General features: G+C 40.3%; 1 protein-coding gene across 2 annotated transcripts in view; it reads right to left on the bottom strand.

Moving 5' to 3' along the window:
* Positions 1 to 27,045, bottom strand: part of Rasgrf2 (Ras protein specific guanine nucleotide releasing factor 2) — a 219,976-nt gene that overhangs the window by 13,011 nt on the left and 179,920 nt on the right. For both annotated transcript variants that reach the window (XM_042691066.1, XM_042691065.1), the window contains exons 18-19: positions 23,715 to 23,821; positions 3,413 to 3,525 (exon numbers count right to left, since the gene is read on the bottom strand). In XM_042691066.1, coding sequence (XP_042547000.1) covers positions 3,413 to 3,525; positions 23,715 to 23,821 — 220 coding nt within the window. The remainder of the gene's footprint in view (positions 1 to 3,412; positions 3,526 to 23,714; positions 23,822 to 27,045) is intronic.

Consider the following 27,045-nt stretch of genomic DNA (forward strand, 5'->3'; position numbering starts at 1 on the left):
CTACATGGCAAAAATTGGACCAATTCAGGGCAGGCACACACAGATAATTCTTCCCTCTTGTTTTTCACATGTACATCTTATACTTGATGTTGTTCAGTTCTCAGTAAATATCTTTTTTCTCAATAAATGGTGATTTATATAATTATTTACATTATATAATTTATATAACTACATAAATAATGTAAATTAATTCATATCCAAGGTACTGGTTTCAAAGTAGGAGGATATTTTATACACAACAGAAATTCTAATATTCTGAGATACACTCCAGCTTCATTTTTTTCTTCATGTTTTCTGACTTCTTGATGATTCCATTTGGAGCCTTGAGGATTGGGGGTAGCCTTTCCATGACCAGAACCCAGCACAGAGGAACTTTTAGAGAGTTAAGCCTTGTTTCTTTTCATATCCTGACATGTTAAGTATCAACAAAATCTTCTACACTGGATAGATTTTGAAGATTACTAGTTGGATAAGTTTGGAAAGTAGTATTTTAGAAATGCAAAAGTCTTGATCAAAGGTTTTTATTTTCAATCAGGGCTACAAACTTCATATAGTAATTATGTGTGGTCATCAATAACCCTTGAGAGTCTGAGAGACGGGCTCATCAGAGAGAACTTTTGCTTTAATGTAAATAATGCAACGTATTTTCTATGTTAGCATCTCACTCTTCCATGGCTGTAATATATATAAATCTCTAATATTTAAATCCATTATGTTTTGATCTCTCACAGGCATAATCTGAATTTACTGGGAGGTAGATACAGACATGAACTTCCATAGAAGAAAGATTTGCTTTTCATATACTAACTACCTCTGGGTTTTGATAAACACAGCAGGGTCCTGGTTTCCTCTTACATTGACCAAGAGTATAATCAGCTTAATCATTGTGCACTTAAAATGAAACACCAAAAACACTGAAAAGAAACTGGAATTATTCAAGTTCTAGGAATGAAAAAGATTCCTTCTTCAATTATATAAATAAGAATAATCTAGCCCCTACTCTGATATTGGCCCAACTCTCTTTCTGTAAACAAGACGATGATGCCGACGGAGAACTGTGTCAGATGAAGCTCCTGCGAGGTGTTAGCGGTGCCATATCACTCTGATGGCAGGGAAACAGACACAGCAGTACTATATGAGTGCTATGTTTCAGGCCATGTGTTAAACTCCACCATATTATATCATGACATCACAGCAACCCAATGAGGTACATATTGTTAGCCTCATCTTATAAATGAGGAAACTGAAATTCTGATGGGTTAGAAAACTTGACAGCTCTAAGTAGGTAACCCAAGATTTAACATTCTGCAAAACATTCTGCAAAAGTCTGAATCAGGCTCGGCTCTATTCTATGTTGTATGCCCACACTGTGTGTCTAACATGTCTGTGGCCTACCAGCCTAACATTTTTATCCTGTTTCTTGCCAAAGAGAATTGACACTTTTGACACCTGATCAATAATGAAGACCTGGAATGGGAAATAGGGTTCATCTGAACTTGCTTAATATATATTTTATATTAATATACCATTGTAAACATGCCTGGAATGATATAAATCTCCAGCCACTTAACAGGTTTCTGAAGTCACCTCTTAGAGTAGACTGAAACCTTTGAGGATGAATTAGTCATGTCTGGCAGAGGTGTTCTGGCCAACATACTTGCCAGTCTTGAAAGGTCTTCCTAGTCCTGATTTCCCTGACAGCTATTCAGGCAAATGTCCTTAAGGGCACAAATTTCTACAAGGTAGTTTTAAAATCTCAGTGTTTTAACTACAAAGAACACAACACGATATGCACATGAAGAGAAAGGGTACAGAAATTGCTTTCAGATATAATTATTCATTCCCAGAAACCAGGTTTTACTTGAGTGTGTACCTGTAATTTTTAAATCTGAAAATAGACCCTGCAATGGACTACCTAAGCTTATTTAGGTGTTTCCCTGGAAGGTTCCCATAGTTTCCCTGGCTTCCCTAACAAAATACCGCACGTTGAGTGATGAGAAGCGACAGAAACGTACCAGATTCTCTCTAAGCCTGGACAGAAATCTGAGATTCAAGTTGTCCACTGGGGCTGCTGCCTCTGGACCTACAGGCGATCTCTTTTTTGCCTTCTAGCTTCAGCAGCCTTTGGTTTCAGCTGTTGGCTTTTCATTCCAGTCTGTGGCTCCTCCTCCATCTCTTTCCACCCACTACCCCCTCTGTCTGTGTTTCTGTACTTTCTAAGGACCCCAATCACATTAGATTAGGGGCTCACCCTACTCCAGGATGATCTCAACTTATCTAATTATATCTGCAATAGTTTTATCTCCAACCCATTATGTCCCATTTTGATGAAACAGAGGTCACTCTGGGAAGAGGAGCATACAATTCAATCCATAATAACCCCTCTTCCAAAGAGTGGTTTAGGTATGGGATTTTCAGCTGATAAGGACTAAAAATGACTTATAAACCAGCTATGAAAACATCACAACTCAAAATCTGGCCCACTGTCATTGCTGCTTTAAAGAGAGATTTTACAGACCTGGTAGACTCAACTGAAACAGATTCTCTTCCATGCCCAGCATTCTGGATAACACTACAGAGAGACAATGTACCGGAGCTTGGAGGAAAATAAGGGATCATTTCCAGGATTAGAAGAAAAGGGAAAACTAGAAACTTGAACTGCAAAGGAGTTCCACGTCCTAGAAGATACCCTCCAGGCAATCAGATATCTTTGTGGGGGAGCTGTGAAGCTATCCACCAACAACTGCATGAAGTCACTGATGGCTGCTGCCCTCTTCATGTAAATTAGACTACAGGAATATGAACCCACCAATTCATTTAAGGTAAAGCCTTTTACCTGCTGAGACATTGGGTCTAACAACTATGCACACACACAAATCTCTAACAGGATATCCCAGGTTCAACACTGTGTAGGGTTATGCTTTATACAATTCCACCCAATAATATAACCTACCTGATATAGCAAGTCTAAGCCAAGGAATTGACAGGGGGAAATGATGCTCAGTCAGTGAAAGAAACTGAGGAAAGAGAATAGCATGGAAATACGTCTTACCCTAAAACAGAAGCGAATGATAAACAATTCAAAGCCACAGGAGGAAAACAAATTCACAGAAGGGGTTCTCAGGGCTCCTTTCCTTTAACACACAGATTGCCAGAACCATCTGTACACATAAAGAGGAGAGGATGCACTCCACAGGAGTGAAGCCACTTGGTCCAAGTCCCTCCAATAACAGCAGGCCCCAAGTTGCCCCCAAGAAAGAGAAGAAGATAAATCGTACTTCACTGGTGAGAACAGAATCCTTGCTGCCTGCAGGAACCTAAGATTTATCCTTCTGCTTTGATATAGGATCTTATTTTCTACAAACGGAGCACAAATGAGCCGACACAATTCAATCAGCAGGATTGTCTTTACCTCAGGATATTTGCTGTGGCTTTCCTTTCTTGGGGAAGAAGGTCTGGGTCTCGCAAAACTTCTTCTAGTAAATTTAGGACATTCATCTTCAGTTCATTGTTGAGTTCAAAATCCTACAAAATATAGTGATGATTTGTTAAAGTTTGGTTTTAAGGGTTTAGCTCTGTGACATGTGACACCATTCTTCATAAAAAAAAATCTTCCAGAAACTAGGAATAGAAATGGAAATATATGGACCCTACACCCCCCGCCCCAACTTAAGTGGTTTGAGACTGGCCCCTGGTGTTTTCTCCACAGGCTCTCCAGGCGATGTGAACGTGCAGGTGAAGTTGAAAGTTGATGAATCCAAAACCATAATTGGGCAAGGTCTTTTACAAGGCCCCAGCCTGCCTCTCCAGCTTCTTCTTCCCCCACACCCCCCACCAGCACACTCACACACAGAGTACTGGACTTCAATGTACTCGGTTCTTCAGAGAGTTACATGCTTCCCAGCTACAATCATCTTTCATGTCCAGAGTGTTGTGCATTCTCTCTGAGCTCTTTCTTTACCCAGTGGGGTTTGGAGGTTTACCTTGGTGCTTCCAAGGAACAAATACTCATTATTATAATAATTTCCCATACTATATGGTAAAGGTCAATTTAACTGTCTGGGTTTTCCCAGACAGTTAAGTGGAACATAACAGTTGCTCAAAATACTTTGTTGTAAGAATAAAACTCTCTCATTTGCTAATAATATTAATATCCATATCTACTTTTCTATATATCTATGTGTCTCTCATCTATGTTTGTATGTATCTATGTATCTGTCTATTGATCTGTGTAGCTGTCTATCTGCTAAGAGATAAAGAATAAATGAAACAAACTGATAGGCCATGTTAAACAAACACAGGGATTAAACTGAAGGGGCTCCCAATGGACAGAGAAAAATATGAACATCAAAATGAATGAAAATAATGAGCAATAACCAAGTGAATAAAAAGAACCTGTAAGCCCTTGCTGGTACTCACAAAGATGGATGTATAGATAAATGGATGGATGGATGGATGGGTACATACATAAATGCATACCAACCTACCTATCTACCTATATATATACATACATAAAAGGAGAAGAAGATAACACTATTTTTAGGATAGAATTCCAACTAGTAAGTGCAAAGGAATAAATGAGTCAGAAAGGAACCACCCAAGGCCTCTTGTTCTCACTTGGCTATTATACTCAAGACTGAAGCTTTATCACTTTCAAAATCACCATTTTCAACCAAATCAGTTAATAGCTGATTCAGGCAGAATGGATACTAAATGGGCTAGAAATGACATTTTAAAATACACCCTAGAGATTGCTCATTAATTACAGTGGGAGAATCTAGCATAGCACACTATCCAAAGGACGGAAGATACTATCCCAATGATGGGACAGACCAGCACCACACTGCCTACAAGCACAATGCTCTGCAGTGCAACACAACACTTCTTAGTATTTATGACCCCAATGCCTGATCTCCATATTATTGTGAAGAAGCATTAGCCTATAGGCTTCAAGATCATTACTGTCTTGAAAGGCAAAGAAAAACCAAAGAACTGCTCCAGTTTAATGGGCCCCCAAAGGGGCAACAGCCAAAAGCAACATAAGGAATGATACCAAACCTGGGGCCAAGGTGGGGCTGGAGTGCAGAGGCCTTACTGTGTCAACTGGCAGGATTCGATGAGGACTGTGTCCTACATGAGAGCCCTGGACCAGGATGCCATTTCCCTGGATTTGGTTGTTTTACTGTTGGTTATATAAATGTAGGTCCTTGTCCTTGGACTGGGAAAAAGATAATATAAACATATTAGCAAGTAGTGCTTCTAGCTGTCTATTAGGGTACTATGTTTTATTCTGGCAATTTTTCTCTTCATTCAAAAATTCTTAAGGTAAAATGTTAGTGGAATAAGACAATGAAAATGGAGAGCTGTGGCTCTTGAATACTGTTATTATTATATGGTCATGAAATGTCTTGGGCAGCACTCTAGGACTGTTAGGCTGTCAGAGAGGAATTGAATGTTACCCAGTCCTTATATGGGCAGGCATGAGTGATCATTATACTACCAGCCCAGTATAACTATTATAATATACTTTATTATAATAAATACAGTACTATATTATTGATTTACAGTATAAGTTATTAAAATTACATTTTTGTGCTCATACTGGGGCTTGAGCTTAAGGCTGGTACTCTACCTCTTAGCATTTTTGCTCAAATTTGGTGCTCTACACTTGAGCTACAGCTCCATTTTTAATTTTTGGTGGTTAATTGGAGATAAGAGTCTCACAGACTTTCCTACATGCGCTGGCTTTGAACCACAGCCCTCAGATCTCAACCTTCTGAGTAGCTACGATTACAGGTGTGAGCCACCAATGCCTACCTTATAATTACATTTTAACTTTAAGGAAAATAATTTTGAAGAATTGGCATTCTAAATTCTTTGAAATAGCTGGGTATATTCTTAGCTATAATAGAATATTTTTAATGGAATGAATTAGATAAAAATAAAACAGTATAAATTTTACTGTATATAGTCAATTACAATGCCCATACAAATTTCATAAATCAAAGGCAATGTAAAATTTTAACCTAATTTGAATAGATTATTTCTGTACCTCAGTTTCATGGCAAACTGAGTAAGTTATTTTCAATGCTCTACTTCACTGTTTGTCAAAAATATCATTTCTTAGGGGAAAAGAGACATTGGAAGCCAGGCACTGGTGACTCCCATCTATAATCTCATCTACTTCAGAGGCTGAAATGTGATGATTGAGTTTCAGAGCCAGCTTGAGTAGAAAAATCTTCTAGACTTGTCGCCAATTAATCAGCAGGAAGCTGGAAGTGCAGAAGTGGCTCAAAGTTGAGTAAGAAGTCCTGAGTACAAGCCTCAGCATTGGCAAAAGACAGACAGACAGATAGATAGACAGATAGACAGATAACTACTGAGGAAGCACAAATGTTTATATCTCTTGTTGATTTTCTTTTTAGTACTGAGCTTAAACTCAGGACTTAGGGTGCTCTACCACTTGATCCATGGCCCCAGTCTTTTTGTTTTTAGTGGAGAGTTTTTGTAGACAAGGGTTGTGCTTTTTGGCCCAGGCTAGCTTCTGACTTTGATCCTGCTGCCTTTACCTCTTGAGCATCTGGAACTACAGACATGCCCAGAGAGATGGAGTCTCACTGATTTATTTTTGCCTTGGCTGGTTTTGAACTGCAATTCTCCTCTCTCTGCCCTCCCCCAAGTATCTGGAACTATCTCTTATCAATTCTAGACATTATGTTTTCTTAAAATTTCACCTAATTATTGTCCAATAGCTTCTTGCTAATAATCTTTCTTTTCAACTTCACACAAGGAGAAGAGAATAATATCTTGCCATTCTTTCCTTTATCCCCTCCCCTCCAGATTTCAAGGTAAAGGCTATAGTGTTTGTAAAAAGCAGATGGTCTCACTCACTTCTATCTATACACTACCAAAGGATTTCTCCATCATCAGGAGTCTGTGCTCTAATGAATATCTGACATATTAGTAAGACAATTGAGTCCTCATGTAGCTATGTGAAGCTACTAATGATGCAAATAATGTAATTATCATAAACTGCACGATTAGTGAGAAGGACATCAGGCGACTGTTCAGGCCACGCAGAGAGCTAATTAGTAGTTTAATCAACAAGCACCTGCTGTGTCCCTTACCAGGCGCAACAGGGGCAATATTTCTGGGGCCACAGGATGGTAAATGTGAAAGGTCTTATTAAGAAAGATGGAAGATGATTTTCTTATTCTGAGCTCTGGGAAGACTTGTCTGAACAAGATCTTTGGAAGACATGATGAAATCTATCCAGCCTATATTTAAAGAAATATTCCTTCTGCTGATGATATGTACTTATATAAAACCAAGACTCTGATAGCTGAGTATGAAACATATGAATTTTCCATAATTCCCCATAGGTTTTTACAATGTACAAAATAAGCCTTATGTATGCGCTAACTTGTTCTTCAGCAGCCTCCATGGGAGACAAGTCAGGAGAACCAGCTTGTAATCTCTCACCATATGGGTCTCTGGGACTATATGTAAGGAGACAGAGATGCTGCGGTAAAACACAGGTCTTCCATCAGATTCTTGCCGCCTGTGCAGAGCAACCTCTCATGCACAACCAGGACTGAACTGTGGGTGAAATGCAGGCTCTGGTTCAGCTAATTTGGAGCAGGGACGGAGAGCCTACGTTTCTGACAAGCTACCAGATGATACTGTACTGTTTTCCAAGAGCTCCATTCTGAGTGGTAAGACTTCATACTGTCTTTATTTCTTTTTTAAAAAAAGAAAATATATAAAAAATCAACCTCGACAAAAATTAAATCTTCTGATGTACTACTTGGCCTACATAATTCTATTTTTCACAAATGCATGTGAAATAAGAATTGGTTATTCAAAAGTTCCTCTTAAAACTATAGATGCTGCTCCTCAATAAGAAATCTAAAGTAGGGAAAACAACATTTGACATATTTTAATAAATTATTTCTAAGTATGACTGACGGCTTACAGGGGTAGCTAAAATGTTTGGACTGCATTTCACCGCCTGGCTGGTCTCAGGCAGCCTTTGCAGAGGGCAGTCAAGGCCCACCAGATGGCGCTGCTGGGCCACTGTGAGATCGAAGGTGCCACTTGCACCCAACTCTGGCTGGCTGATTGTGGACCCAGGGAGGTTGCCTGCTTAGGCTGTCACACAAAACAGGTTCCAGGAGAGGAACCTGCTGCACCCGAGACCCCAAAGGAACCATTCACAGAACCAAATTATTGAGGCTTTGTTGCACCGTTCAAGAAACAAGGATGAGGAGACCAAGAACTGGATATTAAGAAAAATAAAAATCAACCTATTTTCTAAGGTGTAACCCAGGGGGCTGAGGGAAGAGGAGAGAAAGTTTACATTCCTTTTTTTTTTTTAAAGACCATAATTCCTATTTTTTTCAATGACAATTATTGAGCAAGCCAATATATGAAAGATCTGGAAAAGAGGCAGAGTACAAGCATCTTCTAGGTTGATAAGTAGATGAGAGAAAGAGCAAGGATTGGAGGATTTCATGTAAATACTGGGAGAACTTGGGCATGCTTTATTGAATCTCAGTGGTTAGGGCCTGGGATCCACCTGCATAGCTGAAACAGCTGTATGGACCAGAGCCCAAGGTGGGCGTGGGGTACACAGCAAACAACTTCAAGCAAACACTATCAACTGATAATGTTAGAGTCCTCTAGGGAGATAAGCTGATTATAAACATAACTAAGACAGTGAGAGGTTTCATGCTAGGTTATATTTAACTACTTTAACATTCAATAGGAAACTTGCCAAGGTTATAGATGGGAAATTGAGATACGGAAAGTCTAAATGTCTTGCCCCAAGTCATACAGGTAGCAATTGGTAAACTCTGGATTGTATTTAGCAGTCTTGGTCAAAGCCTGAGTTTTCAACTACTACACTACTTCTTTCATTTAAAAAATAAAAGGCAGCCAGGTGCCGGTGGCTCACGCCTGTAATCCTAGCTACTCAGGAGGCTGAGATCTGAGGATAGTGGTTCAAAGCCAGCTCAGGCAGGAAAGTCCATGAGACTCTTATCTCCAATAAACCACTAGGAAACTGGAAGTGGCGCTGTGGCTCAAGCGATAGAGTGCTTGCCTTGAGCTGAAGAGTGCAGGGACAGCACCCAAGCCGAGTTCAAGCCCCACGACTGACCAAAAATAAACAAACAAATAAATAAATAAATGGCAATTACCATGTTCTCTAGCCCTGTAAGACTAACTGGTGTTGGTAGCTTAGGTATTCTATCTGTTTTATTCGTTGTTTCAGGAGAGCATTGTTTTATTTGCTCATGATTAGTAATATGCTACCCATGGCTAAGGGAGCCCAAGGACATTTAAAACATATGATTCAGTAAACACAGTTGTAAGGATCATGGTAATTGTGACAGTGGTTCTCTCATATAATCAGTACAATGAATTCTACACAGTGGCCAGAGATTTTAAGGGGACAAGAATAACAGTGCAGAAGTAAGTAAAACCACACAAATAATTTTAAAACTTGGAATAAAAGAGTGATAGAATGCTCTAGACTAGGGTCTAACTTGACTTTCAATAAAATGAAAAGAATACTTTGGTTGCCTTTGACATATAAGATAAAGAATTTATTTGTTTATTTGTTTATTTATTTATTTTATTGGTCATAAGGCTTGAACTCTGGACTTGGGTGCTGTTGCTGAGCTCTTCAGCTCAAGGCTAGTGCTCTACTACTTGAGCCACAGTGTTATTTCTGGTTTTCTGAGTAGTTTATTGGAGATAAGAGTCTCATGACCTTTCCTGCCTGAGCTGGCTTTGAACCGCGATCCTCAGAACTCAGCCTCCTGAGTAGCTAGGATTATAGGTATGAGCCACCACTGCCTAGCATAAGATAAAGAATTTAAGTCAGATACAATCAAAGCAAGAAGAGCCTGGAATGATGTATGCCATGCCCTAAAAAAAAACAACTATCAACCAAGAATACTGTACCCAGCTAAACTCTCCTTCATAACTGAAGGCCAAATAAAGACCTTCCATAGCAAAGAAAAATTGAAACAATACATCTCCACCAAACCAGCCCTACAAAAGATTCTTAAAGATGTCCTACACATAGAAAACCAACAAGACCGCAATAAAGGCCAAGAAACTGCACCCAAACTGAGAATCCAAGAACCATAGGAAGAACCCAGTTTTTACAGCCCCCAAGAAGGTGGATAACATGGCAGGAACTCCCAAATACCTCTCAGTCCTATCTCTTAACGTTAACGGACTAAACTCTCCAATTAAGCGACATAGACTGTCTAGTTGGATTAAAAAACAAGACCCTTCTATCTGCTGCCTGCAGGAGTCACATCTTGCCCGTAAAAACAAACACATTTTCAATGTTAAAGGCTGGAACAAAATCTACCAAGCAAATGGCCCCCATAAACAGGCGGGAGTTGCAATCCTAATATCAGATAAAATAGACTTCAAATTAAAATTCGTGAAAAGAGATAAAGAAGGTCGCTACATACTAATTAAAGGATCTCTCCTTCAGGAGGATATTACAATTCTAAATATCTATTCGCCAAACAATGGAGCACCCAAATTTATCAAAGAAACACTACTTTCCCTCAAATCCCATATAGATCCAAAGACATTAATTGTTGGGGATTTTAACACACCACTCTCCCCACTAGATAGATCAACTCGGCAAAAACTCAACAGAGAAACCGCAGATCTAAACAGCTGCATAGATCAACTAGACTTAACAGACATCTACCGAACATTTCACCCAGCAGCATCAGAATACACATTTTTCTCAGAAGCACATGGAACGATTTCTAAAATAGACCACATTTTAGGCCACAAAGCAAACTTGTCTAAATTCAGAAACATAGAAGTTATACCTTGCATTCTCTCTGACCACAAGGGAATAAAATTAGAACTCAACACCAAAAGCCACCAAAGAAAGTCCGGCATCACATGGAGGCTGAACAACACACTGCTGAATCATGAGTGGGTCATGGAAGAGATTAGAAAGGAAATCAAAATGTTCATGCTATTCAACAAAAATGAACACACAAATTACCAGCTCCTCTGGGACAGAGCAAAGGCAGTACTCAGAGGCAAGTTTATAGCTCTGAGCTCCTACATCAACAAATTGGAGAGATCTGAAACTAACAATTTAATGACACATCTAAACCTCCTTGAAAAAGAGCAGCAAGGTAAACCCCAATCCAGTAGACGGAAAGAAATAATCAGAATTAAATGAATTAGAATCCAAAAAAACTATAGAAAGAATCAACAAAACAAAGAGTTGGTTCTTCGAAAAACTTAACAAAATTGACAGACCCTTAGCAAATCTTATCAGAAAAAGAAGAGAACACACCCAAATTAATAAACTCAGAGATGAGAATGGAAACATCACCACGGAAACAACCAAGATTCAGAACATTATAAGGGAATACTTCTCAAAACTCTATGCTAATAAGTTTGAGAACTTGACAGAAATGGACCTTTTCCTAGCAAATATTGACATGCCAAAACTAAACCAAGATGAGGTAAACTATCTTAACAGGCCCATATCAAGCACTGAAATAGAAACAGCAATAAGAGACCTCCCAGCTAAGAAAAGTTCAGGACCAGATGGTTTTACAGAGGAATTTTACAAGGCCTTCAAAGCAGAGCTCACACCAATTCTCCTCCAACTCTTCAATGAAATTGAAAGAGAAAGCTCACTACCGAACACATTCTATGAAGCCATCATAACCTTCATCCCAAAACCAGGCAGGGACTCATCAAAGAAAGAGAACTATAGACCCATTTCTTTGATGAATATTGATGCAAAACTTCTCAACAAAATTTTGGCCAATCGACTTCAACAATTCATCCAAAAAATCATACACCACGATCAAACAGGATTCATTTCAGGGATGCAAAGCTGGTTCAATATATGCAAATCAATTAATATTATTCATCACATCAACAGGAGCAAGAATAAGAACCACATGGTTATCTCAATAGACACAGAAAAAGCATTCGACAAGATCCAACACCCTTTCATGATGAAGGTTTTGGAAAAATTAGGAATCCATGGAACATTCCTCAATACAATAAAGGCTGTATATGACAAACCTACAGCCAGCATTATACTCAATGGTGAAAAACTAAAGCCATTTCCTCTTACCTGAGGAACAAGACAAGGATGCCCACTCTCTCCACTTCTCTTCAATCTAGTATTAGAATGCCTAGCTACAGCAATAAGACAAGATGCAGACATAAAGGGGATCCAAATAGGGAAAGAAGAAATAAAACTCTCCCTCTTTGCAGATGACATGATCTTGTATTTAAAGAATCCCATAGACTCCACTCCCAAATTACTCAAGCTGATTCAAAACTTTGGCAAAGTAGCAGGTTATAAAATTAACCCCCCAAAATCAATGGCTTTTCTGTATGCCAACAATGAGAAAAGTGTGGCTGAAATTAGGAAAGCAACTCCATTTGTAATAGCCCCACAAAAAATAAAATACCTAGGAATTAACTTAACTAAAGAAGTGAAGGACCTCTATGATGAAAACTTTAAAATCTTGAAAAAGGAAATCAACACAGAACTAAAAAAATGGCAAAGCCTCCCATGCTCCTGGATTGGAAAGATTAACATCGTGAAAATGGCAATACTTCCCAAGGCTATCTACAAATTCAACGCAATACCTATCAAAATTCCACCCTCATTCTTTAAGGAAATAGAAGAGGCAATCCAAAAATTCATATGGAACAATAAAAGACCCCAAATAGCAAAAACGCTCCTCAACGGAAAGAACACTGCTGGAGGAATATCAATACCAAATTTCAAACTCTACTATAAAGCCATAGTAATCAAAACAGCTTGGTATTGGCATAAGAACAGACCTCAGGACCAATGGAATAGAATTGAAAACCCAGAAATGAACCTACAGACCTATAGCCATCTAATCTTCGATAAGGGAGCTAAAACAATAGAATGGAACAAAGACAGCCTCTTCAGTAAATGGTGCTGGCAAAACTGGTTAACTACATGTAGAAAACTAAAGCTAGATCCTTATATATCACCCTGCACCAGAATCAACTCCAAATGGATCAAAGACCTTGAACTCAAAGCAGACACTCTGAAAACATTACAGGATGGAATAGGAGAAACCCTAGGTCTCCTTGGCTCAGGCCGAAATTTTCTGAATAGAGACCCGGAAACACAACAAATCAAAGAAAGGTTGGACAAATAGGATTGCATAAAGTTTCAGAGCTTCTGCAGGGCAAATGACATAGCTAGCAAGATCAATAGAAAGCCCACAGATTGGGAGAAGATCTTTACTAGCCATACAACGGACAAGGGTCTCATATCTAAAATATACTTGGAACTCAAAAAATTAAACCCCCCCAACAACAAATCCTCAAAGAAACAACTGCCCAATAAATAAGTGGGCGAAAGACTTAAAGAGAAACTTCTCTGAAAAGAAAGAAGGATGGCCACTAGACACATGAAGAAATGTTCAACATCCCTAGCCATAAAAGAAATGCAAATCAAAACAACATTGAGATATCACCTCACCCCAGTTAGAACGGCAAAAATCAAGAACTCTAATAACAACAGATGCTGGAGGGGATGTGGACAGAAAGGAACCTTACTTCATTGTTGGTGGGAATGTAAACTTGTTCAACCACTTTGGAAAGCAGTATGGAGGTTCCTCAAAAGACTTCACATAGAACTCCCCTATGACCCAGCAATCCCACTTTTGTAACATTTTTTAACATTTTGTAACATTTACCCAAATGTTTACAAACAAGACCACATGAAAGCTACCAGTACAACAATGTTTATTGCAGCATTATTTACCATAGCTAAGATATGGAACCAACCCAGATGCCCCTCAGTAGATGAATAGATCAAGAAAATGTGGTATATATACACAATGGAATTCTATGCCTCCATCAGAAAGAATGACATTGCCCCATTTGTTAGGAAATGGAAAAACTTGGAACAAATTATATTAAGTGAAGTAAGCCAGGCCCAAAGAAACATAGGTCCCATGGTTTCCCTTATTTGCAATATCTAGTATATGTATGAGTCAAGCGGAAAAGGTCAGATAATGTGATGTCAGGAAAATGAACCCTTAGATATGTATTTTAATGTTTTTGTTTCTTTCATGCATGTGTTTCTAACGTATTTATAAGATTATCTCTTTGTTGCTTTGTATGTCCCTCCCCCACAGTATAACCCCTGCTTTCACTATATTTGATGTCAGTATAACTTGTGGAGGAGATGGGGAAAAACCAGTTGTTTAAGGATACAGGTGGACCTGTTGCAACAATGAGAAGTACAAGTTGTCATGTCCAAAACGAGCTTTACAACGTTGGTGCAGGGGGAGGGGAAGGGGGGGAAGAAGAAGGATTGGGATTGGGGGGGAGGGGGGAGGCTGGGAAGGGATGTGAAGGGTAAACCAAAGGAGGAGGCTGCAATGCTTGGTAAGAAATGTACGCATTATCCTGCCCATGTAATTGTAACCCCTCTGTACAGTATGTTCACAAATAAAATAAAATTAAATTAAAAAAAAAAGAATTTAAGTCAGATAAAGATTTAAGTCAGGGGCTTGGCATTTGGCTCAGTGGTAGAGCGCTTGCCTTGCATGCATGAGGCCCTGGGTTCGATTCCTCAGCACTACATAAGCAAAAAGAAAAAGGCCGGTAGTGGCGCTGTGGCTCAAGTGGTAGAGCGCTAGCCTTGAGCTGAAGAGCTGAGGGACAGCGCCCAAGCCCAGAGTTCAGGCCCCATGACCGGAGCCCCCACCCAAAAAAAGATTTAAGTCAGATTCAGGTCACTTTGTACATGGGGAAACTGAGGCAGAGCTGTTGAGTGACCATTTCAAGATATAGGCAAATCAACTTTGATTAGTCTGGGGCACTCATCTTCCAATTACTCGTGCTAATGAAGTAGAGAGAACAAGCTTTTAACCACTCAAGTTTTCTTTTGGAGAGAGGAACCTGAGTTTCTCCACTGAATCTCAGTTTAGGGGAGATTGTGATGACTACCAGACAGAGTGGGGTGGGGTGAAGGAGAGGAAGGGAGACGGAGGGCGAGGGGGGGAGGGAGGGAGAGGGAAGGAGGGAGGGAGGGGGAGGGAGAGACTCTGAAGGGCACCTGCTCACTTTGCTCACCCCTGTCACTCTGTGCTGCCTCACTCTCATTGCTTCTGGAGAATTACTGTAAATGAATTGGGGTTCTCACTAGAACAGTAAGAGTGTGGGGATTTTCTAGCACTTTTTATTGCCCAAATAAAAAAATATTGCAAAACCTTATTGTGCCACATTATGAAAACAAACAAACAAACAAACCCTAACTGAAAACTATAAAGGAGAGCAACAAGTCTGGGGTCAAATCCTATAAAAACAATTCTTACTAGTCATTAATTACTCATCAGGTTTTGTAACCTACTAAGAGCAGTAGATTATGCAGGAAATATTTATCTACACCTAGGAACTTACATTTCAGGCAGTAAACTTTGGATACAATTAGCCCCCAAATCTATATAAATACTATACCTTATTGCTGATTGACTCACAAATATTTGTTGAATGAATAGGCAAAGATTCAAGAAAAGGTGTTTTACTTTAAGATGAATGGGTGGGAATGAGCTAATAAACCGTGTGTGTGTGTGTGTGTGTGTGTGTGTGTGTGTGTGTGTGTGCGCGTGCGCACGCGCGTGAACATGTATGCCTGCCCATGTGACGCACACCAGTCCTGGTGCTTGAACTCAAGGACTGAATGCTGTCCCTGAGCTTTTATGCTTAAGGCTAGCACTCTACCTCTTGAGTCACAGATCCAGTTCCAGCTTTTTGGTGGTTAACCAGAGATAAGAGTTTCACAGACTTTCCTGTTCGAGCTGTCTTTGAACCACAAGCCTCAGATTTCAGCCTCTGAGTAGCTAGATTACAGGCATGACCCACTGGTGCCCAGCTGACCTAAATAATTCTTAAACTACTGCCTCGAGAAACTAGTTAGCAGATGTGCAGTGGTAGGCTACTAGAAGAAGGCATAATGAAAAATATAGGAGGTATGTTAAAACAAAAGTAACTGGGAAGAGGTAAATGTAGTGTAAGATAATTCATCGAGAAGGAAAACACCATGCAGAAAAGCATTGAATTGTTCATATTCCAACCAACAACTGCATTTGAATGCCTCACTAAAATTCAGCTTCTAGTTTGGACAGCTGTGCCTATAAGAATTTTGAATTACTGTCCCATAACCCAGATATCAGATAGTACCCAAGCTTTCTTCTTCAAACCTCAAAAGAGAATCAGCCAGGTTAAAAAGTGTATATCAAAGAACAAGAGAATTTTTCCAGGGGCTGTGTTTTCCATTAGGTTTTTAGAAAGATGGCTAATGTGTATATATGGTAGCTTTCAAGACAATGATGAAGGCTGGAGGGAAAAAGAAAAGTCTGGAAGGTCCTGCTTTTAATCCTAATGCTTCCATTTTTCTTACTTAAATAATGCCAAGTGTCAATAAAATTATCTTTGCCTTTACCACTAATGCAAACCTTTAAAAAAAAGGACCAGAAATGTGTTTGTGAAGGGAAAAGTCTGATGCAGAAAGCTACTAGATAAATATACGTTACTCCTTGCCTGCCAAGGAGACACGTGAAGCTTAAAGGAATATGACTGAAATAATTTGTTTGCCAGGAAATCCAAGGAAAACCATGGTACAAAGAGACAATCTGGGAGGAGATGAGCACAAGGCAGGGCAGCAGATGTGGCAGGGCAGTAGGATGGATACAAACCAGTCGATGCACGTATGTAGAATGGCCACTGGCAACCTGATGTGCCTTCAATGTGTAAGAGCACTCATCCAGGACTGTCCCATTGAACAAATCCCGTGATGTCACAACACAGGTCTGGCCATCATTCCCCATGCTAGGGATGTGGCTGCAAATCCAGATACTTTTGGTCTCCAGATGCTTTTCCAGGGACCAAGAGTGATTATGGGCTGGAATGATGCAAAGGAGGAGAAGCAAGGCCTTCTTATACCCCCCATCAGAAAACACTTCAGACTTAAGAACCTATTAAGTACATCAAATTCCATGTTTTACTTCCATGATTTCTGTCAACAAAACGCACCCACCAAAGGTTTGAGAACCCTATTCATTCTACAAGAAAAAGTAAACTTCTTTCTTGGCAACTTAATGTAAACTGAGGGCAAGTCCTATCAAGGATATTGGCTTCTAAAATACATGAATCTGGTTCACACTGACTTTGGTAGATGTCTCGCCAAAAACTAAGAAAAGCCTGGGAAGCGTCAGGAAAGGTTTAGGGGTGACAGCAGGAATATATATATATATATATATATATATATATATATATATATATATATATACAGGTAAGTAGTTAAAGGAAGTAGGATTTTCTAACTGAGTTTAGGTTGTTTGTCTAGGACAACAAAAAGGCGATGAAGGTCTCTTCTCAGGATTAACAAAAGAAAATCTAGATTATATATCAGGTAATAGATTTTGCTACCTGGGTTTGAACCTGGGTCTTGTGTCTACTTGGCTTGCTCATTTTGTTGGTGTTCTACCACGTAAGTCAACTAGGCTCCAGTGGTATTGTAACTCCTCCAATTTGGATTTCTGTTTATTATTTTGGAAGGAGTTTCACTGACTTTTCTGCCTGGGCTGGCTTTGAAATGAAGTTACCCAGATCTCAGCCTCTTGAATGGCTAAGGTCACAGGGGTGAGCACCTGCATCTGGCAGATGAGAACCCCATACAGATCATTTTGCCAGTCTTGCAAATGAGGACTCAAGCGAGCTAACATTTCAAGCAAGCTAAACAATGGGAATGCAGACTTCTATTCAGGGTTCCATATTTCTTCCCTACTAGAGACTTTTGCTTTTACTTAGGGATCTTTGAAGAACTAAAAGGAGCTGTGATGCTCTGGGTACATGCCTAGCCAGAAAGAGACAGGATAGAATACTTGTGAGGAAAACAACTCAACAGGCGTCAGCGCAGCACTGATAGAGATGGATCTCAGCCTGTGCATCCAGGAAGCCCAGGGGACCTGGAGAATGGCAGTGGCTGGCCTATTTAATTGAAACAGACCATTCTTGATTTCATTTTGGCTGCTGCAGTGGAAAACATGGGTCTGTGAACAAACACTTGCTCGTACCCAGTGTGTGTCTAAGATTTCTTAGCTGAGACACACAAAGATGGACCATAAGGGGTATAGACAATCAGAAGGGAATGAGCACCAGTAAATATGATAACCAAAGAAACAGGTGTGAAGCCCATTTGTCATTCAGTGAGTTTCAGAGAAGACCATTTTCAAGACAGAAGTCATAGACCACCAATTTGTTATTTAAAAGAAATATTTCATTGCTGCTAACATCTCCCATGGAGACTAGATTTTCACTTTTTATTTCTTGGACAGTCTCATGACCCTCATGGGACTTTAGGAGCACCCCAGCAGTGAAGTGAGCTTCATTCCACCTGTTGGAGTGTATTGAGGTCCTCAAGAAAAGTGGAGGGGATCCTAGCCCTCGCTAGACTCCAGGGTCTGCTGGATAACCCCTGAACTCAAGAGGTGCAAGTGCGGCCGTCAGAGGAGAAAACAGAGCTTTGCTCCACTTTAAACCTCAGCAGAATGAATCCGTATAAATGCAAAGTAGACTCAGGCATGAGAGGGAAAGATTTAGAAATGGAGCAGAAAAGCTTTGCTGGACAAGCATATGAGATTCTCACTACTCTGTGTCAGAAGTCAATTTGGGCACTTTTTGTCTTGAGCTCTCTGTACCCCAAGAGTTGGCTGGCATGATGGAGAGGTTGTAAGACAACCTGAGCAGGAAACAGCACCGCCCTTTTGCTCTCAGAGAGCCACTGAGGCTTTAAGCTTCAATTTTCCATTTGCAGAACAGGGACAATGACAATAACCCCCTGCCCCCATAAAAGGCGTGGCCAGGAGGAAATAAGCCACCCCTTGAAACCTGGTTACAATAGCACCACCCCATGGCATAGTCAGTGCTACAATATTGGCTGAAGTTTTAAAAATGGGTCTCTGCCATTCAGGGCCCATCCTCGCAGGGGAAGCTACCTTCTCAGTGAATACGTAAGTCCTCAAGTCACCTACACAGCCCCACAGGGCACGACCATAACTAAAATATAAATCTGGCAAAGTGGTTTATGGTGTAAACCCAGTTCCTGGAGAGGTGGTGGCAGGAAGATGGCAAATTCAAGGCCAATCTGGGCACAGAGTTGGTGAAATCCTAGCTCAAGAATAAAATTAAAAGTTGTAGAGTGCTTGCAGGGCAAGTGTTAAAAGGCCCTGAATTCAATCCCTAGTGCACCACACACACACACACACACAGACACACACACAGACACACACACACACACACACACACACACACACCTACCATATCAAGCCTTCAGTTGGCTCCTAGATTATTCTACGAGATTCAATAGTTCCTCCTCCTAATTTAAAGACCTAGGGATTTCCCTGGAAATGGATGAGGACTTGGAGAGAGGGAGTATAAAGTCCTGAGCATCTTCAGGAAGCAGGGCACAGTGCAGCAGTCTGAGCCCCTTGCCCTGCAAAGAGCTCCAGGGTCAGACCCCCATACCCTGAGTCGACCCAGGCAACGGAAGCGCAGAGGTTCAGCTTGGGAGTAAAGGTGGGCAGGATATATGGATGGAAAAGTACCATTCGCAGATGGGCAGACACAGGCATGGACAGGAGGGGGGTGAGGACAGGACAGAGCTGGCAGACAGCCACGAGCTGTCAGTAGGGGTGACAGGAGCTGCCTGTTCAGGAGCGGATTGTTTCTTACATATGTCATTTTCCCACCCACATCAAAAACTCTGCTGTGCTTGTCCGGGCTCAACCTCCGCTGCAGATCTGGCACAAAGAAAAACATCTGAACTCGACACTCCATTGTGACACTCAATTATATGTTTTGCTAAATAATGCCAAGAATTTTTTTTTAAAAGAATAAAATAGAGACTCCTCAACTGTCAAATAACAAACAGACTAGAGGCGCTGTCTCAACTCACATTTGGAGGGGGGCTTTGATCCCCCAGATCCTTGATCATGCTAAGCAGAGGCACACATGCCAGGCCTACTTTCTCTTCACCCCACAAGCCACCAGGGCATGGATGTCACTTCTCTATGACCTGGTACTGCAGGCTCCAAGCCCAAACTGAGGGGCATACGAAAGCTTCCTTATAAGGGAAGAGCTGCCATTTCCTCTTTGAGATGCATGTCCCCCGCAGGGACATTGTGTCAAGCTTTTGCTTTTCCTTCCACAAAGCTATGTCCTCTTCCCAGGAGTCCCAGTGGAGCCCACCTGTCAGGCAGTGCTGGAAGAGGAAGGAGACCTCAGTTCTGAGCACTGGTTCCAGTTTCCTGGTGGACTTCTAGGTGGTTTTCAAATTAGAACTATTTGTTCATACAGTGACCACTAGTCACCATTAATCAAATTGCAGACAGAAATTCACTTGTTCAGCCATGATAACTGCCTTTCACAGGACTGATTAACTATAGGTACCTAGGGGCTACTGCATATCTACTATCTTTCCAAATTCAACAGGGCAGCGCTCACTGAAGTCCACTGAGGCTTCACTGGCTCACTGGTCACACAGAAACAAAATATCTGAGTTTGGACTAGACAGTACCTTTATAAGCTGTGTCCATGAGGAGCAGCCATCTGTAACCCTTTGGGCTTCCAGCTGTCACAGCTGTTCAACATGCAGTTTTCTCCACTGCAGCTTGTTTCCTTTTGTTTTGGGGTGATATTGGAGTTTGAATTCAGGGCTTGGCATTTACTAGGCAAGTTTTATTTTGCCTGGGCTGGCCTGAGCCCCAAACCCTCCTGATAATGCTTCCCTCTGACACCAGATTGACAGGCATACAGCACTGTGCATAACTCTTTTTCTTGCAATGGAATCTTGTGAACTTTGATGTCAAAGTTGGCTTAGAACTGTGATATTCTCAGGCTTAGTCTCCCAAGTAGCTGGGATGACAGGCATGAGCCACTGGTCCCTGGCTGTTATTCCCAGTTTTATAGAGGGAGTTAAGGCTTGGAGGAGCTGAATCATTTGCTCAGCCACTCCATCATTAAAATGCCAGAGTAGAGATTTCAGCTAGATTATTCTTGCCTCCATACAACCTTCTGCTCTCCCTCCAGCATTCACAGACTTCCCCCAGATAGAGATCCTTGCTACACACACACCTCGCAATGGGACTTTTGTCGATGTAAAAGCTTTTTATTTTTTGTCAGTTGTGGGTCTTGATCTTTGGGCCTGGGCTCTGTCCCTGAGCTACTCAGCTCAAGGCTCTACTACTTGAGCCACAGTGCCACTTCTGGTTTTCTGGTGTTTAATTGTACTCTTTTTTAAATAGATCATACCCACAGGCCATCTATTACTTTAAGTACAAGTTTGTAGAGTTTACAACATTTTGCAAAATAGTAAACTCCCTCTTTATCTTATTAGCTCTGGACAGGCCTAGTGCATTCGTTATCTAATGACAGGTCCTCCTGAATGCAAGGCTGGCTAGAACTTTGCATCAAAAGTTGGGGAGAGAATAAAAGAAATGCAAATCAAACAACATTGAGATTCTACCTCACTCCAGTTAGAATGGCTATAATCAAGAATCTAATAACAACAGATGCTGGAGGGGATGTGGCCAGAAGGCAACCCTATGCGTTGTTGGTGGGAGTGTAAATTTGTTCAACCACTTTGGAAAGCAGTATGGAGGTTCCTCAAAAGACTCCGCATAGAGTTCCCCTATGATCCAGCAATCCTACTTTTGGGCAATTAACCCAAACGATCACAAACAAGACCATACTAAGGCTACCAGCACAACTATGTTTATTGCAGCATTATTTACCATAGCTAAGATATGGAACCAACCAAGATGCCCCTCAGTAGATGAATAGATAGAGAAAATGTGGTGTATATATATATATATGTACATACAATGGACTTCTATGCCTCCATCAGAAAGAATGACATTGCCCCATTTGTTAGGAAATGGAAAGACTTGGAAAAAATTATATTAAGTGAAGTAAGCCAGGCCCAAAGGAACATAGGTCCTATGGTTTCCCTTATTTGTAATAACTAGTAAACATCTAGGACAAGCAGAAAAGGTCAAAAGCTATGTACATATGACCATATAAGATGATGTTAAGCAAAATGACCCCCAAGATAGGTTCACAGTGGTTTTTTCTTTCTTGCTATTGTTTTTAACGTATTTATAATGTGCTATGTGTTTTCTTGTTTCTTTGGTGTGTTCCTCCCCCACCATATAACAGCTATTTTCACTGCATTTGATTTCAGTGCCCTGCATCTTTTTTTTCCCCCTGCATCTTATGTACACATTTCTCTAATTTGGGGAGGGGAAGGGAAAAAAACAAAATGCTTAAATAGAGACACAGGTTGAGCCATTGTAACAATGATGTACAAGACACTAAGTTGAAAACGAACTTTACAATTTGGGCGGTGGGGGGGAGGGGTGTTGTAGAGGGGGGAAGGGAAGGGATGGAAGGGGAAAAACAAAGGTGGAGGCAACAATGCTCGATAGGCAATGTACTCATTACCTTGCTCATGTAACTGTAACCCCTCTGCACAGAATTTTTACAATAAAAATCACACATTATAAGAGATCAAGGAACAGAGTTCCCTAGTCTGCATTTATTATATTCTCAGAGGCCTTCACAGGTCTGCTATATGATCCTTGGTAACGGCAGCCCAGTCCATAACATCACCACATGGGTCACACCCTTGAAATTCTTATTGGAGACAGAATTCACAATGAGAAAAGTGAGATTCAAGCCTTACCAACAGTAACATGGAATTTAAAAAAGTTTTAAAAGTAAAAGTAAAAGGAGGATCAGGAGATAAAAACTGGGAGAAAACAAGGGAAGAGGTGACACTGTTCAAAAAGAAATGTACTCACTGCCTGACTTACATAACTAATCTCTCTGTACATCATCTCTATAATAACAATATAATAAAAGAATTTAAAAAGTAACATGAAACAAAATAAAAATAAAAAATGAAAATTATACAGTCTATTAAAAGATGTAAAAATTCCATTACACTTCACAAATAAATAAAAATGGATCCTATATGACTAATATCTCAGTAATAACCCTTAGTTTATTAAAAAGAGTAGTTCTCAGCCAGGCACAGGTGGTTCATGCCTGTATTCAAGCTACTCAGGAGGCTGAGAACTGAGAATCATGGTTCAAAGCCAGCCCAGGCAGGAAAGTATGTCTAGAAAGGTCTAGAAAACACTTCTGGACCAGATGCTTGATTATCTGTGGGCCCCAAGTAGTGTTCACCTCCCAGAAAATTCTGTGATGTTCACCTGGGAGAATAAGGGTGCCAGTGGAGCTGGAGATCCTCTGTAGCACAACTTCACTTACAGAGATGACCTTGGAAAAGCGGTCCCTAGTGTGAGACAATAGTGGCTCTGCTATCACTGTAGCTTGGCAGGTGGTGCTCCCTGGGAGATGAGCGGGGAGAGTATTACTGGTTCACCATGACATGGAATGTCATGTCCTGGGAAACAGCAGGTGTCAGTGACATGCTTAGTCGCTTTGAGCTACATGTCTGTCCCGTTCTTCCCTTCCCAGCTTCCAATTCCAGGATTGAACCTCTAACTGCAAAGAATCAAGAGACTAGATTAAGAAGTTAAAGGTACACTCTCTGAAAAGAATTACTGAATTACCTGTGCATGCTTTGAGACCCAGTGACGGAGAACGTTCAGGACTCGGTTGGTGGCTGTTCTCCGGATGATAAACTCTTTGTCACATGTTCTCTCTGTGTTGTTAAATCCTGAGAAGGAAAGGGAAAAACATACTGTAGTTGAAGCCAATCCCCAGGGACTTGGAAAAGGTCACTTATTTTAGGACATTGGGTAATGAAACTCACAAATGATATATCTTGGCAGGGAGATGCAAGAGGCTTCAGCCTGGTGAATTCTGCTTACTTATTATACTCTCACTGCAAGTCCATGTCATCCTTACAGGTATAATTACATTCATAATGTGCACATATTTATTAAAGGCCACTAATGAAAGCTAATGCTGCTCTAATGACACTTCCATTTATGCCTGTCCTTTTCTATGATACAAGCCAAAAAGGAATTTTAGCCAAGTATTTCAGCCAGCATTAATTTATGCATTTGCCTCAAACAGATTATACAACTAATGGCATTTTGCATCTTTTAGGTGGATAAGCTCATATCTTGACTTACAGATGATATAAGTACCTTATTGTGCATCCATATATTGATAAGCAGCATAGCATGTTTTATGAATGTATATTTCACTATCGCTAAAGGTGTAGATTTCAAATGTTTGAAACACAAAAAAGTAGTAAGTTTGTGAGGTGATAGATTCTGTTGAAGACTTTGATTAAGTTACTACACAATGGAAACATATAATCTTATACCCCGTAAATATAGAATGCACACAATTATTTGTCAATTAAGTGATAAACACGCAAGACTGCTTGGGCACAAATCACTGTTTTCCCACTCTGGGAAATTAAATCAATATTTTATCAATATTTCTGTCTCTCTCTGTTGAGCCAGAGCACCTGTCTTACATTAGATGTCATACATGTTTTTTGTCATACACCATACATGTTTTTAAATGAATGAATGTCTAGAGAGTGGAATCTTGCTAAATATTTATTGAATGAAATGTGAATGCAAGGATTGAGTGAATGGCTGAAAGAGCAGTCCTCAGAACTTCAGAGTGAGTTAGAAGAAAATCTATCAGTTAAGAAAGGGCAGAGCCCCCTCCTTCCCTTTAAATGTTGACAGGCATCTTCCACCCACTAGTAGACATTTAAATTCTGTCAAGATGGTGATGATATACTCTTGGCAGACTAAATATATTGATTTTTTTTACCAAAAGCTTGGAAATTGTGAGTAAAAGGTACCAAACGTTGCCCTAAATGTTTAGCTGAGTTCATGAGAGTAAGGAACTGTCCAGGGTCAACACACAGGATGATTTGGAAACCAGAATCATCTGGATGGAAGCTACTGCCCCAAATGGGGAGGAAAACTTGCCAGACATAGTCACATGAGATTCAGAAGATCACATTTATGTGGTTAGGGAAGAAGCAACAAGACTTCATAAAGAGTAAGCAGCATAATGGGAACAGAGATTCCTATCTAAAGCTAGAACACTTTAAAACTCACCTACTGAGAAAGAATGGAGTATAGGAGAAAGGAGATAATTTAAAAAATTGTCTGGGGGTGGGGATATAGATCAGTGGGAGAGCCTATTTTGCCTATCAGATACAAGGCTCTAGGGTCAGTCTTCAGCATACTTATTCCTGAAAGAAAAAAATAAATAAAACCTTGCCTCATCCTGGATCACATTAAGGGCTGTGGGGGGAAAATACCCTGAAAATAACTGCAGGCCCGCCTTGTAGACTGAAGATCAGACTGAATCATTATGGTATGCGTTGCCCACCTAGATGAATGGCTAAAACAAAGATGACCCAGGCTAGCAATGACTCCAGGAAGACATGTCCTGGAGGAACACACACTCAGTCATAGCCTGTACTAGATGAACATGAGCAAAGCCCTTAAAGAAAAACTCATAATCCCAATTGTAAAGCATCCAAACCATTTGCTATGAACTAGGATGAGTAAATACAGCAATTAGGAAGCCACTATTGCTTGAGCCATGCCTCAACTCCATTCATCCAAATATTTTTTAAATACTTGCAGTATTTGAAAAAACTCCTGTTTGAAAAGCCTAAAATGAGGATACTTACAAAGACCAAAAATACACAAGTGGGAATTGGAAACATGACAAAAGAATTAAAAACACTTCAGAACTTTGTTCAAGAAGTACATGCAACTTCTTAATTGCTATTATTACCAGCTTTAAAAGTTTTAAAGCTGAGTTCAAGATCCAACAGATAAGTAAACACAGACTAAACCTAGCTAAATAAAGAGTCAACAGGAAACATGCTGGAAAATGGATCTGAGAAAATTAACCCTAAATAAAGTACAGAGAGCTAAAAGAGATGGGAGACAAAAAAGAAGAGGAAAAGATACTTTGCCCTCTATATTAAAAAGATAAAGAGGAAAGTCTTAGAAATTTCAATGTGTAAGATGTCCAAAAGATTTTTAAGGGAAAAATAAAACAGAGAAGCCATATAGAGAAAGCATTTTCAGGACCTCATGGAAGACATTGATCTTCAGGTTCAAGAATCATAGTGAATCCCCAGCAGGAAAATAAAATAAAAATCGCACCTAGACTAGTTATCAATCTTCAAAGACCATGAGAACATTTATGTTATGTCCCATGGAAATATAAATGAAGGAGATGGGAAATGGAGAAAGCATCCTGCAAGGGAGCATGATCTAAGCACAGGAGAGGTAACTGAAATGAGAGCAGATTGAGTAAGAAGACAGAATTTTTGCTGAAGGGTGAGGTTGAGAGTTCTTGAAACACTTAAATGGATAAGGCAGAACAATCTCCCCATATATCCAAGTATAAGATAGCTGATTAGTGACAACCGAAGGGTGAGGTAGGAGCAAGGTAGGAAAAGAAAGATGGAGACCAATAGGAAATGTGAAAGGAGAGACGCAGAGCAGGAGAACTGCGAGCTTTTCAAATGTATCTCAGAAAAAGCATCTACCTCCACTGGTCCTGCTGTGCATGTGTTTATTTTGAAAGACAGGTAAGCAAATAGAAGGGACTTTCTATTGCTCTGCACTCATGTATGACTTTTAACTATCAGATTAAAGCTGCTTCCAGAGTGATCCGCTCCTTGCATGCAGCCTGCATCCAGGTGTGTGTGTGTGTGTGTGTGTGTGTGTCTGTGTGTGTGTAAAAACCAAGGACAAACACAACCCAAGGAATCCTGTAATGCCCAGCCTCAAGGCTTATAGGAAGAAAGTCACAAGAAAGTAGTTGGAAAGTAGGAGGGGCTTCAATACAAGCAAGCTGATAAATTAAGGCAGCATTTAGAATCATAAGCAATGAAGGGACTAATGGTTTGTGCCCCTATTCTCTTTAGAGAAACTCCCA

This window comes from Dipodomys spectabilis, unplaced genomic scaffold (genome assembly GCF_019054845.1).
Source record: "Dipodomys spectabilis isolate Male_0828 unplaced genomic scaffold, ASM1905484v1 ptg000140l, whole genome shotgun sequence".
NCBI classification, from domain to species: Eukaryota; Metazoa; Chordata; class Mammalia; order Rodentia; family Heteromyidae; genus Dipodomys; species Dipodomys spectabilis.